General features: G+C 45.7%; 1 protein-coding gene across 13 annotated transcripts in view; it reads right to left on the bottom strand.

The window, feature by feature from the left end:
• Positions 1-497: 497 nt before the first annotated feature.
• The window catches only part of AKAP13 (A-kinase anchoring protein 13), a 227226-nt gene continuing 213355 nt past the window's right edge, over positions 498-14368 (bottom strand). For 8 of the 13 annotated variants that reach the window (XM_072871546.1, XM_072871545.1, XM_072871549.1 and 5 more), the window contains 8 exons: positions 13976-14140; positions 12798-12866; positions 11812-11882; positions 11236-11280; positions 10018-10068; positions 9167-9616; positions 7077-7389; positions 498-6259 (listed from right to left, as the gene is read on the bottom strand). In XM_072871546.1, coding sequence (XP_072727647.1) covers positions 6210-6259; positions 7077-7389; positions 9167-9616; positions 10018-10068; positions 11236-11280; positions 11812-11882; positions 12798-12866; positions 13976-14140 — 1214 coding nt within the window. In that variant the 3' untranslated portion in view covers positions 498-6209. The remainder of the gene's footprint in view (positions 6260-7076; positions 7390-9166; positions 9617-10017; positions 10069-11235; positions 11281-11811; positions 11883-12797; positions 12867-13975; positions 14141-14368) is intronic. The other 5 variants (XM_072871551.1, XM_072871558.1, XM_072871557.1 and 2 more) reach the window with 3 other exon arrangements.

The raw sequence follows: 14368 nt of genomic DNA, 5'->3' as shown, positions 1-14368 counted from the left end.
CTCCTTCTCTCCCCATCCCCGTCCCTGTGATGAGAAGCAGCATGTCTAGTTCTCTCAGCCAAATGAGATAAAACCCCCCGTGTCTAGGATTTGCTGAGGACGCCGAGCTATTTTAGCGGGTTACAGAAACTCTATGCCGAGAGACAGCACGCGCAGCCACCAGACTGCCATTCATCTCAGCTTATGGAGCTGAAGTGGCTGAGATAACGGCTGTGACACTTCCTCTTCTTGTAAAAAGACGAAAAGCCCTGTGTTTGGGGGGAAAAAAACCCCCAAGGAGCTGAATATCATTGTGGCCATATGCCCTTCAGCAAAATGCAAATCTTCTAAGAGAAGGAAAATAAGTTAGAGAGTCCAATGGGTGCAGACTGGAATCCAGATGATAAAAGCAATGCAAACATTTGATTACAGGTACGGTTACGTCTATTCATTCAGCCTCGGTGCAACAAAGTCAACAGCAGAAACACCAAAGGTATGGAAATAATTTGGGCAAAAACTCAGACTTAAAATCAAATTTATTTAGAGGAAAAATGACTTTACAAGAGGTTGACGCTGATAACTAAAAAGGAAGATAAATAAAAGACAATAAAAGCTTGTTACAAAACCTAATGGTTTCTGGCAAGTCACAGAAAAACTGAAGAATTTTACAGTCAATAACCTGCTGAATTTTTACATAATTACAAATTAACATACAGCAATTAGGTTTTACCCTCTTTTTTAAAAATTCTTTTTTTCAACTTTTTTTTAAACTTTTTTTCTTCAATGGGTTCAACATGAAAATGCAAAGCATTTTTATTCTTTTTTTTTTTTTTTTTTTAAGAAAAAAAACAAAGGCAGAGGTATATCAGGTTATTACAATACACCTCCTCAACACTCTAGGAGTTACTCAAGTGCATTCCGTATTAGTACAGAATAAACACCAGGCTAAACTTTAACCATAGGCGAACTGAACTGGACATAGATTTTTATTTTTTTTGAGTCAGTGTTTAATATCGATAAAGAAAATAGTAAAATATTTTAGAGCATGGAAAGGATGGATACCTATAGACAGCTTAAATACATACGAAGCTTATAGCTGTATGCAAAGCAGTGAATGCTATCCTCTTCCCCCCTCCCCCCAAGCAATGGAAGCTGAATATATTTGGGCAAAGCATCAGTGTCAGTGAAATATGTGTGGAAAGCAAGGGCACCGAGCCCTGAAAACGCAGGCGGGAAGGGAGCTAGCGTTACGCTTCCCATCACTCAAGAGCACGAGGTGTACGAGATTAAGCCAGTTCAGCTCACCTATCTTTAAAACTTAGCTGCATCACCGGATCAAGAATCATTGATTGCTGCCCCTTCTGACAAATGAAGCAAGAGTTATGAGCAGCAGGGGAGGTTTTTTATTTAAAAGGGTGCCTTAAATTATGTTAAATTCCCAAACCTGGCCAGCAGGCAGAATAATTTCCAGAGTTCTGGTTAACAAGGAATGTTTTGTGGGATTTTAGCAGATACTCTCCTGTGCCCCCTGCCAAGTCCTCCCTTGCCCTGTGCCACAGATATTCTAGACGGCTTCTTGGGGATTTGGCACCTGATGAAGCTCTTCTGACTCAGTGGCATTTGGAAGGACTGGATTTGGGTGTTTCAGCAACAGCTTTGAGATATCCTAGTGCCTCAAGGAAGGTGCAAAGATGATCAGACTCTATGGATGCTCTTGCCTTTGAAAGGCAGTACAAATCCGCACAAGCTAATGGAATTACTGTGCTTCTCAGCAGTGGTCAAACTTCAAGAGTGAAAAGAAGAGTCCACCGTCAGCAGTGGTGAGAGCTCCTGCCCCAGGGATGGGACCTGGGAGGTCTCCCAATGGCCTGGACAGTAAATAACTTAGTGCACGGAAAGGGCCTCACTTCACTTATTTGGTTGTATCCCCCCACACCTCCTTTGCTCGGGGTTTCTCCAAGGAAAAGGAGGTGGAGGGCAAACTGCTGGTGGGACAGCTTCCCTACCGGCAGCAGTACCTGCTGTGAGGAAGGTGATGGTCACACTGGCATGGGCTCTCCCAGGGGATATACCTGAGCCATCAGAAGCCAGTTCCTCTGGTCCTGCCCCTCACCCTGTCTGCAGTGGGACTGTAGTCAGATTCACACCCACTTTGGTCTAAAAATAATACAAAAAGCTGGCCCTTCCTCCCCTCCCGGGGTAAAGCCAAACCAAACCAGGAATATGCCTACTTGCAGTTCAGATTTTGCTGGGGATGCAGAGGGGGGAGCAATGACAAAGCTGATTGTCTCCACGTAACCAAAATGAAAAGGGCCAAGACCAGTTCCATTTAAAGTGCTTTATGGCATCAAACTGACATCAAGTTACAGGTTGAGATGATCACTTCACTTAAAAGAAGCTAAGGCCAACCCCACACAACTCCATCGAGTCTCACACCATTTGCTACAGCTACTCTCTATCGCCGGGGTATTCTGATAGCCCCAGCTAATACTGACCACTTTTGTACTTCATCTGAGCCTGCGCTCCCACTTCCCCAGTCATTGAAACCCCTTCTGTTGGGCAGTGACAAAGACCAGGCTAAGAAAAGCCCAAGGAAAGGAAAGTCTGTTTTTTCCCTCCATGAAACACTAGCAAAAAAAGCTCTGAGAGCCCCTGCAGGGTCCTCTTCTCCCTCCAACAATATGGGCTTCGCACAGACATTTTTGAACCTGGTCTGTGTCCCAGGAACCCAATGCAAAACTGGGTGGTTTGGGTGCTCCAAATGGGATCAAGGGACCGGCTCTGGGAACAAGATACAGCATCAGGCTGGGCTGAAGAAATAACATGCTTTCAACAACTGCAGGGTGGATGCCAGGTATGTAACTGGAGCAAATGCAATTTTAAGGCCAGGAAGAGGAAAGGCTTCGGTGCTGTAAAGCTGGGACCATACTCTAGCAGACAACCCTAGGCAACCTGCAGGGATCAGAGCAGGAATCCAACTCTGGGAACCTATGCCAAGCCTTTCCAAAGAAAACCTGAGAGGGAGAAAAATAAAAGGCTAAAGAGATAAAAACAAGCCCTCACCTTCCTAAAGGTGAAAGAAGGAGGAAGCAGCGTGGGAGTAAAGGCTTCATTCCAAAAAAGTGAATCATGCAGTAACATACATCCTCCAGGGACAAAGGCCTGTCCACCAGAATTTAAGACACAGCTTTGATACGCAGTATTTCTAGTCAGTATATGTCTGATTCATGCCCATGGGTTTCTTTGACGAGAAACTGTGGGGACCTTAGGAGATCACTTAACAAACACTGTTTTCACTTAGGGCACTGAATGCTCTTTTTGATTTGCACAGGCCAGAAGAGATGGTCAAGCCAGGCAGAGACTCAGCCCTGCTGCCCTGGTTCATGCGTCTCCCTTTTGATGCCCTTCTTGGAGCGATGGGACATTCCCGTGTCAGAAATTCAAGATGCATTGGGACTGGGAAAAAGACAGAAGGATGTAACAAAAAGCTCATACTGGCAAAGGCTATTACAGACTGAGAGGACCTTTCAGAAATACGGGGGACCTGATCTCTGTTTACACAACAGTAAATGAGCCGTGCACTGCTTTGGTTTCCAAAAATTTCAGCTTGGCACATTCATTTTTGCAGATACATAAATAGCAGGGCAGAAGCTATTTTCTAAAATTGGTGGTTTTCTTATGAAAAAGGTAACACCACAACAGCAGCACGTGCCTCGTTCAGCTCCTTTCAGGTTCAGGACAGCTGCGTGTATCTCCCCGGAGAAGCGACCGACCCTCACGTCACTGCAAGATGCTCCATATTTTGTTTCTTCCTTTGCCTCCAAGAGGTATGAGAAAACCTAAACAAAATATTTAAACAAGGAAACTAACTGATAGGAGGAGCCTCATCTGAAGTCACTGCTTCTTTTTCCAGACTTTTTTGGCTCAAAGATGCTCAGCCTTGAAGAAAGCTCTCAGTTGAAATTGTGTAAATCTGGGCATGGCATGGGCTGCTAAGCAGCACTGCTCAAACCTTGGTTTTGTAGGAAACAGGGAGATAAGAATATTTGGTTTACCAAAATCTTGGTAAGGAGAAAAAAAAAAAAAAGGAAAGAAAAAAACCAAACCACCCCTCAAACCCCCAAACAAAAGCAAAATAAAAAGTAAAAAGAACTAAAAAAATAAAATGAAGTAAACTTCTTTTAAAAAAAGAACTCTTTCAAATAAACAGAAAGATAAATATTTTTTGCAAGCCCTGCTTGCAATTAAGAACAAGCACCAAATAATATTAAAAAAGGCAAAATAAAAATAAATCTCAAACCTTTTTCCTTTCTTCCTTTTTTTTTTTTTTTTTTTTTTTTTTGAGTCTTAATAGTTTAGAGAGCTTCAAAAGCAAGCAGGCAGTTTAGGATTCCTGCACTGACCAAGACAGACCAGTCTAAGCATCCACCTCACCATCAACGCTGCTGATACTCATCAGCACCAAACTCTGAAAACTGCTGCGGGTTACTAGCTTGTGAGAAGCCAGAGAGCAAATTGAAATCAAACAACAGTGCAAGAAGAGAAATATTTCTTTTTTTGAGAAAAGTGGTAGGAAAGGAAACACACTTGACAGCTTCGAACTCTGAGCAAACCCTTGAGCTATTTTGAAGCTGATAGTGTCTTGTAACCATTTACAAATCCGCTTGGGCAAGTCCCCTGAGAGGGTTTGGAAGAACAGTAATTTTGGAAAAAAGTTTGTCTTGCTGCATTTCTTCTCCCCTGCTGAATACATCCCTGTATTCAACAGCTGTACAAACACCTCACAGTCGGCATAGTGAGAGCCACCCTCAGACCTTCCCCTTTTGCTGATGGCAACACGGGGACACACGGACACTTTAATCCCAGAGCCCACGGTGATGGAAACGGACCTGCCGCGCTGGACCTTTGGACCTGTCCCACAGCATTTCTGTCCATGAGAATGTATTATCTCCCCAGAAATGGTTAATAAGTGCATGGTATTGTATAGGCATAGGAACTAGGAGCCGCCTCTTTGGAGTTTGCTCTGCTCACAGCACTCAGTCCCCTGACCTGCGACATCTCACTGAAGTGCTCTCGAATTGCTGTTGTCTCATTCTGCCTTAGAAAGGAGCAAGGGAAGCTGAGAAAATCCAGAGAAACAGAAGCCCAATGTTAATACAAAAAGTAGGGGAAGAAAAATACAAGTAACAGAGCAAAGGTCCCTAAAAGCAGATTTTCAGTCATCTCTCCACTAAGTCATCAGGCTTGTCATGAAGGGATGTCAAATGCAACTGGAGAACTATATTCTGGCAAAAAAAAAGATCTTTACTTAGGGGATGGGAAGGAGTGAGCTGGAGCTTAAAGAGATTGTGTAAAAAAAAGTTGTTTACAGTTGTTCCCACTTGAACACTGTTTGTTCTGACTCCCTGGGGTTGCCTTACAAGACTACCAAATTTCTCTTTTTGCATCATTTTAAATATACCCAAAGACATTCTGCTTGATTCTGGAAACAGTTTGATTATTTAAATCCTCTGCCCCATGGAAATCTTTCGTAATTAAATTTTATTTTTTTCCTCTGAATTTTTGTTTTGAACGCTGTTACTGCTTGCTGGTGTAAGGTACCTTTCTGAAACCAAACAGTCCATACACGATGAGCACAAAAGGGGTGTGCAAGTCAATGGTGTTACAATCGGAGCAGTGAGGGCAAGATATTTAATATCTACACGCTCCCTGAAAGTCATCAGGTATCATCTATCCCCATGGGCCGAGCTAAGCTTGGCTGTACAGACTGTAAGCATATCCCAGTGGATACATAGATAACGTAATATGTATATATACAGTATATATATGCCAGTGTGTACGCACCATTGGTAGAGTCCTAATCTTTTGCTAAATGCTTGGGTTTGGTTACATTCCCCAGAAAAGGGGAATTTGAAGGCACAGACCCCTTAAGGCTATGTTCTCTCATACTTTAGCAGTAAGAAGAGACAGAAAACATCTACCCCAATCCATTTAACCCAAGGTTTGCACAGAGAGACAGTACTATTTGCCATGCAGTCAGCCTCTGTGGTGAGAATTCACGCAAAACCACAGGAGAGAGGCCCTTTCCCACCACTTAACAGACTTCGTAACATGTTTTATTTAAAACCTCCAGATGCTTGTCAGATGCAGGCACCAGCAGCGTGCTGTGGAGCAGGCAGGGAGATGTCCACTGTACCAACACCGAGAGTGACCAATGGAACTGTCCGTGCTCAGCAGAAGATCTCCTCACCCTCTGGAGGTGCTTCTGACGAGTGAGAATCTGCAGTACAAAAAACCAGGTGGGAATCACTATGGGAGTACAGGAATACAGCAGGCAGAGCAGGACTCCACACACACGGAAACCCCGCTGTTTCCACTGGGCACCTTAAAAGACGTCCAGTGCCCTGATGAGCTACCATGAAATTACATCTCATAATTGCTGAGCTTTCCTGTGCACAAGTTAGAAAACATCAGTGAGTTAATATGGATAAGCTGGTCATCTGAGGGCATAAGATCAAGTTTCATGTGGGTCAGAGGTTTGAGGTACAGAACTGAGCCCTAGGGGGATGCAAAACTACCAGAGAAAAAACTGCATGGTTTTTTTTCAGATCAAGAGACAAGACACACCGAGTCAAGGGGAAGGGAGATGCCACCAGAAGGGTTGCGGGTATCGCTTCCAAACTACAACAGAGTTAAAGCAGACAGCCATGCTGCAGGGGCTGCAATAGTCAGGAGCATCTCAGCAGCCGCTTCTGAAAGCACATACACTGAAGCAAGACATTTTCTTTCTCAAAGCAGAGCAAGCTGAAAAATACAGGGAGAATCCAGCCCATGGAGGCTGCTCAGGATGGGACGGGGAAGGGAAGGAGCAGGGAGCAGAGTGTGTCCCTCTGACAATGCCAAGGGCTGCAGAACAGGCAGAAAAGCTCACAGAGAAGATCACTCCAAGCCAGGAACTCCACTTATCACAGCTGATCTTCTCCATCCCCCAGGTGTTACCATCCACATTCAAGGCTAGATTTCGTGGCTTCCACAAGTTTGCTGGCTGGAGAGAAAAGCCAGCCCACCGACCCTGAAAAAGCACCTATGACACTCACCAGACTGTTGGGAGCGATGTCCCCTGCCCTTTTTCTTCTTTTCCTTCTTCTCCTTTGGTTTGGCTAAACTGAAGAGGCGGGTAGGCATCTGGGACTGTTCCTCAGCTGCCTTGTTAGTCTGGTTTGTTGTGCTAAGCAAATGGAAAGTGCTTTTCTCTTTGTGTGTCCTTGAAAGGCTGTTCCTTTTGGGGGAGACAGACAGTTCTGCATCAAAGTGCCCTTGTTTAGGAAGGGAAGGGCTCTTCTGCTTGGAGGATTCATCGATGCTGGACTGGGAGGGGACTCTTGCAGGTTTCACATGTAGATTTAAAACCTATAAAGGAAAAGAGAACTGTTTCACTGGGGCATGAAAGAGGCTAACAGAGAACCTGGATAGGAAAGATGTTTCCCAGACCACTGACAGACAGAGCTTGCCCATGTCAACATCCAGTCCATTCACCAGCTAAAAAGTGGTCCCCATCCAGGCATAGCAATGAGAGAAGAAGCCCTCTCTGTTTAAGACGAAGAAACAAGGCATATAGAGAGTAACACTCCAGTATCTTTTGCTCCTACATGTACTATGCTATGTATCAACAAGCCAAAGGCAAATATTCTCTTAAGATCTCAACACCAAGACTCACCCTGCATCGTTCACGCACACAGACGGTGGCAGAAGGCCAAGGAGAAGTGTGCCTCTCTGGCAGGGGAACGCCAGCACACAGCACCGGCGTGGCATGTGTCAAAGGAAGCCTTCCCAAGCAAAAGATGAAAGCAAAAACATTTTTCCTAATTTTATTTTTCCTAACGGCTGTCTCAGGATGTAATTGAGCCCGCACATTCAAAGGGAAGATCAAAAGAACAGCTCAACAGAGCCTCACCAAACCCTCTATTAATAGCTCTGAAATGTCAGTAAGATACCTGCCTCAAAAAGGTACTTCCTTCTCCTGATGCCCCAGGCTTCACAGTTATTTTACCTCTCAGCCTCTCACACAGCATCCATGTCCCTCATGTGTCTACGTGTGCTCGATGCTGGAACAGCTTCACTGTGTGCTCGGAAAACTTCTGGCCTGATCAGGAACTGGGATAGGAGGGAGCAAGCCCTCCTCTGATGATTTGCTTTTCAGAGCTCACTGCTGAGCTCCACAATCAGTCCGTTCAGGCACCCAAAATCATTTCCATTCCACAATCCCACATTTGTAAACTAATTTTGCTACAGCTCTAAGCATTCAGAATTAGTGAGTTACAAACAAACAAATGATCAACAACAGGCTTAAGGTTCAAATTCAGCCCATGTTTTGCCAATGGATGCTTGCTCTCCTCATCCAGACTGCTGCACAGTTATAAAAAAATAAACCCCAGCTTGCTGAAAAATGCACAGAGCAGGATCTGCGTGTGGGCTTTTCCTTCTGGTTGTGGACAGCCAGACACCAGAAGCCTCTTGAAACAGAGCCAGGGACGTTTGCTCACTGAACACCAGACTGCAGGTGCCCACTCTCTTTAGGACAGGGACAATGCCCATCTCTTTGCTAGAGATCGAGAATGTTTTTGAAGATGGATGGAAGCGTACAAACGGCCTTCCCCTGCAGTTATCAGTCTCACAAGTGGCTTTTGTGACAGCTGGAGGGTGCAGGTAACCCACAATGCTCAGACTGTTTCTGAGAAGGACGTCTCATCTGCCTGACCTGTCCCCAGACCTCAGCTCCCATGAGATGAAGGCCAACGTCAAAGGCAGTATTGACCTCCTGGGATTGCCTAGGGCATCTTCTCTGCAAGCCAGCCACCTCTGCTCTGCCATCCGCCAACACACAGCACAGAAAAGTGGGCAGAGCTCAGGCTGTTGTAACCACCTACTGCTCAAGACTGGCCAGGCATCCTGAATACACCATGTTGCATCAACACTGGCAATGCCTCAGCAGCTCTGGAGGTGCAAGAAACGCAGCCCTGCACATCACATGCAAGGAAAGAGCCAGTTTTAAATACTAGGGCCAGGGCGTGTCTAGGGCCAGGCTGGCATCGGTCTATCGCTGCTGGCATGCAGTTGGCCCAGGAGCCACTGGGAGCTCCCTGCAGGGCACAGCTTTACCAGCAGCCCGGCCATTGACATCATTTACCTGGTTGTGGTCAGGCTCCTGCCGCATTTGAGCTAATCGCTCCACATCTTGCTTGAACTGCACCTTCTCCCTCTCTAGCTGCTTCTGCGCTGTGCGAAGCCTCTCCAGGTCGAGCTGGTAGGAGGCCTTCTTCACCTGCAGCTCCTCTCGCTCCCGCTCAAGATCCTGCCACCCTCTCTGGACCTGCTCCTCTCGCTGGGCCAGGTGGGCCTCCTGCTCTGCCAGCTCCTTCTCCCGGACTTCCCACTCCTTCTCTCTCCTCCGCCTCTCCTCCTGGTGCTGTGTCTGTTGCTTCTTCAGGTTGGCCAACTCCTGGCGCTGCTTCTCCAAGTTGCGCTGCTTCTCCTGCTCCAGCAACGAGGTCGGCCGGAAGAAGCTTCGGCTCAGAGCCCTCTCGCTCAAAGCCAGCTTCTGGTCCTCGATATAAGTGTCCTGCTGCAGCACGACGCCCTAGGAGAGAGTGGACACAAATCACTGCAGCACCCTCTCCACAGAGAGAGGCTCCATTCTGGAAAACCTCAGGGTGCTGTATCGAACCCCTTCTTCTCCCACCAAATTCACAGCTCAGCACTGCTGCCTTACGGCTGGGCTGCCAGAGGATGCTAGCAGAGCATCTCCCCCAGCAGCTTCCCAAATTCAGGCGAGCACTGGTTCACTTAGGCAGCAGCTCATTCCGACGACCTGCTGGCACGTTGCCTGCAAGCCAGCTGTGGGGTATTCAGCCGCACAGGGATGTGACAGGCAAAGGAGAAGGGGAGATGGGGGGCGAAGCGCGAGTGGCTGTTACTGGCTGGCGGGATGCGCAGTTCAGGCAAGTGGCATGCAAAAGCAGGATGAACGGCCAAGCCTACCTGCAAAGCACTGAGCAGCTTATGGAGGCTGGTAATGGTTTGGAGGACCTGCTGCGAGAAAACAAAAGCGTTGCTATTAGATCTCACTGGGTGCCAGGGTATGTGTAAAGCACCCTCCTTTTCCATTGTGACCCACCAGTGGGTCTGACAAGCTGTACGGCCATCCCTCTACCCCTTCATTTTTCTCACTCTTCACTTGCAATGACTGCATCATCCTCCAGTACACAAATACATCCCTTGGACATCTCTCAGAGGTGCCTGGCATCGTCTTCCTCACTTTCCTAGCTGTCGGTGTGGCAGGGGAGGAAATGTCTGCAGAAGCACTGAACGGCAAAGACCTCATGGGAACTTCTGGGCTGTCTCTGCAAGCTATTTCCCACAGCATCAGCTTGCTCAAGAACAAGCAGAGTAATTGGGATGAAACCCGGCAGTTCTCTTAAAATTTCAGGGAAAGAACTTCAAGGGGCGAAAAAAGAAGAAATCTTAAAATGAATGTGGACTATTTGTACTCTTCCACCCCTGGTTGACCCATACAAGCCCCACTGTCATTAGACAGAAAAAACTGCAATACAGCAGGCACACAAGTACAGCAGGTGTGTTCATGGAGGCTCTTTGAAAATACAGGTAAATGCGAACACATCGTGCATCAATACAGAGCAAGCTACTTTGGAGCAATGCCCTACCCCTAAATATATTTTTAGCCTAGCTAAAAATTTATCTGAATCTCTCATATCCTACAATTACTTTTAAGAAGAAGAAAAAACACCACAGTATTTGCAATAGTGGTGTGATAGCCAGTATTAAGAGAACTGCTTCTCATTCTGCCATTAATGCTAATTGGGAGTTATGAATGTGTATCAAAGGGAGAATAGAAATCTAATTGCCCCAATTCACTGCACCTGCAACATAAAATTAAACTCCCTCTGTCTGCAGATGCACAATAAATACAGCCCTGTGCATCCTAGTGGTAATTAACCCTTGCTGCCTATAATCAGCACATATCATCCTGCTGGCAAGCAGATGACAATCAGTGAATTCCCTGTCTGAACATCCAAGGTTAAACAAATAAATGACACAGTGGGTTCAGCTTAATGTATTTAAAAGTCTAGATGCGCTTCAGCAAATGAAATGTGTTTTCTTCTACATTATCACCTATTGAGACAAATTCACTTGCCACTTAAATGAAGGAAACAGCTGAGCAACGGAATCAATTCTTACCTCGTTATTCCTTTTCAACATGAACATCAGATTAGCATTTCCACCCTATGAAAAGATCACAGATTTAATATGAGGACAAATGACAAATCACAGCAAATGTGTTCTGAAGCTGAACTAATGACAGACACATTAACCCCCCCCTCCATCTTCCATTCTGGGAGAATTCATGCGTGCTTTTTAGGCAAGTTAAAATGATATAAAATAAAATGTTAATTAGGTATCATTTTGTAGTTATATGATGGATCGATCCACAGCAAGAATAGGTGCAAGGTTATAGCTGACCTTATAATTTCAATAACGATGCATAATTAAACACATGCTTTAGCTGATCTGCAGACAGATGGCAGATAACCTGAGCCACAAAGGAATACTACTGATTTGCAATGGTTTTCAAGTCAGGATTTTAGCTACAGCAAAGTGGTTTTGGCTGCATACTTCCAATTTTATTTTATTTTTAACTTATCAGGATACATCTAAGTATCCTGTGTCAAGAAATTCAGGCAATTTTCAAGACTTGAACTGTCACTCTCTTGAAATCTGAACTCAGTGGCAGCAGACAGATAAACCAAGCGATACCTTCTTTAAAATGCTGTCTGACTCTGTTCTCCGAAGGTCCTGAGCATCGTCGCCTTCATCTTTCGCTCCACCTAAAGGAAGAAGCCAGCATTGACACTGGTTATTCAACATTTTAAGCCATAGATGAACTTGCTAATGTCTGAGAAATTTAATACAGGAAACTCAGATGTTTCACAAAAGGGGACACAGAGCTCGACACTTTAACTAAATGCATTTGCTCCCTACGTATACAGAACACGTCAGCACCACCAGAAAAAGTGGATCTGAATTCAGATTAGGGTTGACTTTGGTTTCAGACAACGTGCTGATAAATTCGGCACATTCCTATTAACTGGTGCTCTTGGCTAGGCGCCGCACTGCTGTCTACTACCAAAGAATACTTGCTGAGAAGACATGAGGCAGAATAAAGGCAGATGGAGAACAATAACAGCATTATATCAGGGTATATCATTGCAGGTATAGTTTCAATGCCTCTCTTGTGTAAGTGCAATTTACAGCTGGGTCAGATACTGCTGCGCAATACCCTGTGTAATTTTATGCTAACAATTTATCCTTAATCTTACTTATCAGCAACCTGTACCTTCAAAGGGACACTGGACTTCTCTTTCTAACTTCCCCCTGGCTGGCTCCTGTCAGTGCTCCCGAGCAGGACTGAACTGACCTGTGGGGCCAAGAGGGCTGCAACCCTCCACGTGCACTGCCCTTCTGCTCGCGGGCAGCAAAGGAGCCGCACAGCTCTTCGGTCCTCCGGCTCTCGCCAAGACTCTTGCACTCCCCTTGCCAGCTGAGATGTAGCCCATGGGGAAAACCCACACCTGCAGTGGTAACCTCTCTACTGCCACTCTTTTAATGATAAATAACTTTACATACACCTGTATCTGCAGCAACGTGAAGGACACTGTACCTAGAGCAAAGGCCCTCTCCTCCCACCACCCCCCAGGCAGGCTTTGCTATTAAAGGCTGACCCTCAAGTCCTCCTAACAGACCTTCTCTCCTGCGCCACGTCCTGGGACCTTCCACCTCTTTGCAGGAGGAAACACCTCCCTTCTGCTTTGCTGGAGGGGAGAACGAAGGGGAGTCAGGTTATAAGCCTTGCCCAAGGTTGCACAGGTTGTGAACAGAAGAACTGGAGACGAAAGCCAGGTTTCATGCCTCCCGGCCTCCAGCTGAACAAACAGGCCCTGCATGCTTTTCCCCAAACCCTACAACTATTGAATTACAGTCTAATTCAAAAGAGGACATTTCTACAGAAAACCTAAAGCTGGGCAATGAACAGCCTGAGGTTGTCCCATTCATCACTGCAACAGAGAGGGGCACAACCCTAAACAAACGCTTCCAGTGTGAATATATTTGTCATTATGATGACAAGGCCTGTGGAGGGCTTTGCAGCTTTCCAATAGAGCGGGAAAACCTCTACATACTTCTCGTGTCTGACTGTCTGGAGCTAACACTGCTCCTTTAACGCAGAAGGTCAGACAAGGTCCAACGATCCCAATGCTGAGACAGACACTAGCGCAGCAAAACTGCCTGTATTGGGAGTATGAGTGAGACCACAGAGAAAGGAATTTGAGGACAGGGAAGTTTCTGATGACTAGGGCAAAGAAAGAGAGCATTGGGAAGCAGCCAACTATGCAGCTGAAATCAATATTCACACATTTCTTTGGGAGAGACTTAATTGCAGGAATAATACATGCAGTTGTACATGGAACACAAATGCATAGAGAGCAGAGCCAGGGGAGAAGGTGCTTGATTCAGCGATATTCTCATCCATTCGCAAATGCAACAGCACCATGCTCCTGCTGGAAGATAACTGAAGAATGAAGAACAGAGCTGCAGATATTACAATAATAACATGAAGAAACTAATCTATTAAAAAGCCAAATGCTTTTATGTGGCATGTAAGTAAAGAAGTAAGGATGATTTAGAGAGAGCACAGAGAGAGGAGTAAGGAGGTCAGATGTTTAATCCTCATGTAGCCATGGGTTCTCAGCTACCATCATTCCACCTGTATACAGGCTTTTTTCCTAATCTGTTATCTATCAACTATTATTGGAGAGGAGTTGGGAAACCCAAATCACCAGCTGTTGGAGTCCTTCTGAAGCAAGAGGATAGAATGACATGTAATATTAACAGATGCTTGATGTGCACACATGTAACTACTCACACTTGGAGGCGTTCATCTGATGACTGTCAAATCCTCCAAAAGTTTCTGCCCTTCTAGGGAGAGAGATGGGGCCAACTCCTCCTTCTTGTTCCATGGCAGTGCTGCTGACCTGCTGTCCAAGAGCAGTGCCCAGGCTCCTGTTCACCAGGTCTTGCAGCAGTTCAACTGATAGAAAGCAACGATACCTCTGTTAAAGACCACCTCAGGCTTCTGAGCTATTTTCATCCCTGCCTGAGCTCAGGTCAGAAATGCACATGCTTTGCTGTACTAAGAAACCATGTTTCTATGACAATGATATGAACAGTACACATTACCCCTGCAAAAACTCAGCCTGTCTGACCATTAACTCCAATTCCTGGAGCTCTGCACAGGCTGACACCTCCCTCTCTTCCT

Source organism: Ciconia boyciana, chromosome 8 (genome assembly GCF_034638445.1).
Source record: "Ciconia boyciana chromosome 8, ASM3463844v1, whole genome shotgun sequence".
NCBI classification, from domain to species: Eukaryota; Metazoa; Chordata; class Aves; order Ciconiiformes; family Ciconiidae; genus Ciconia; species Ciconia boyciana.
This window is presented reverse-complemented; position numbering and strand designations above follow the sequence as displayed.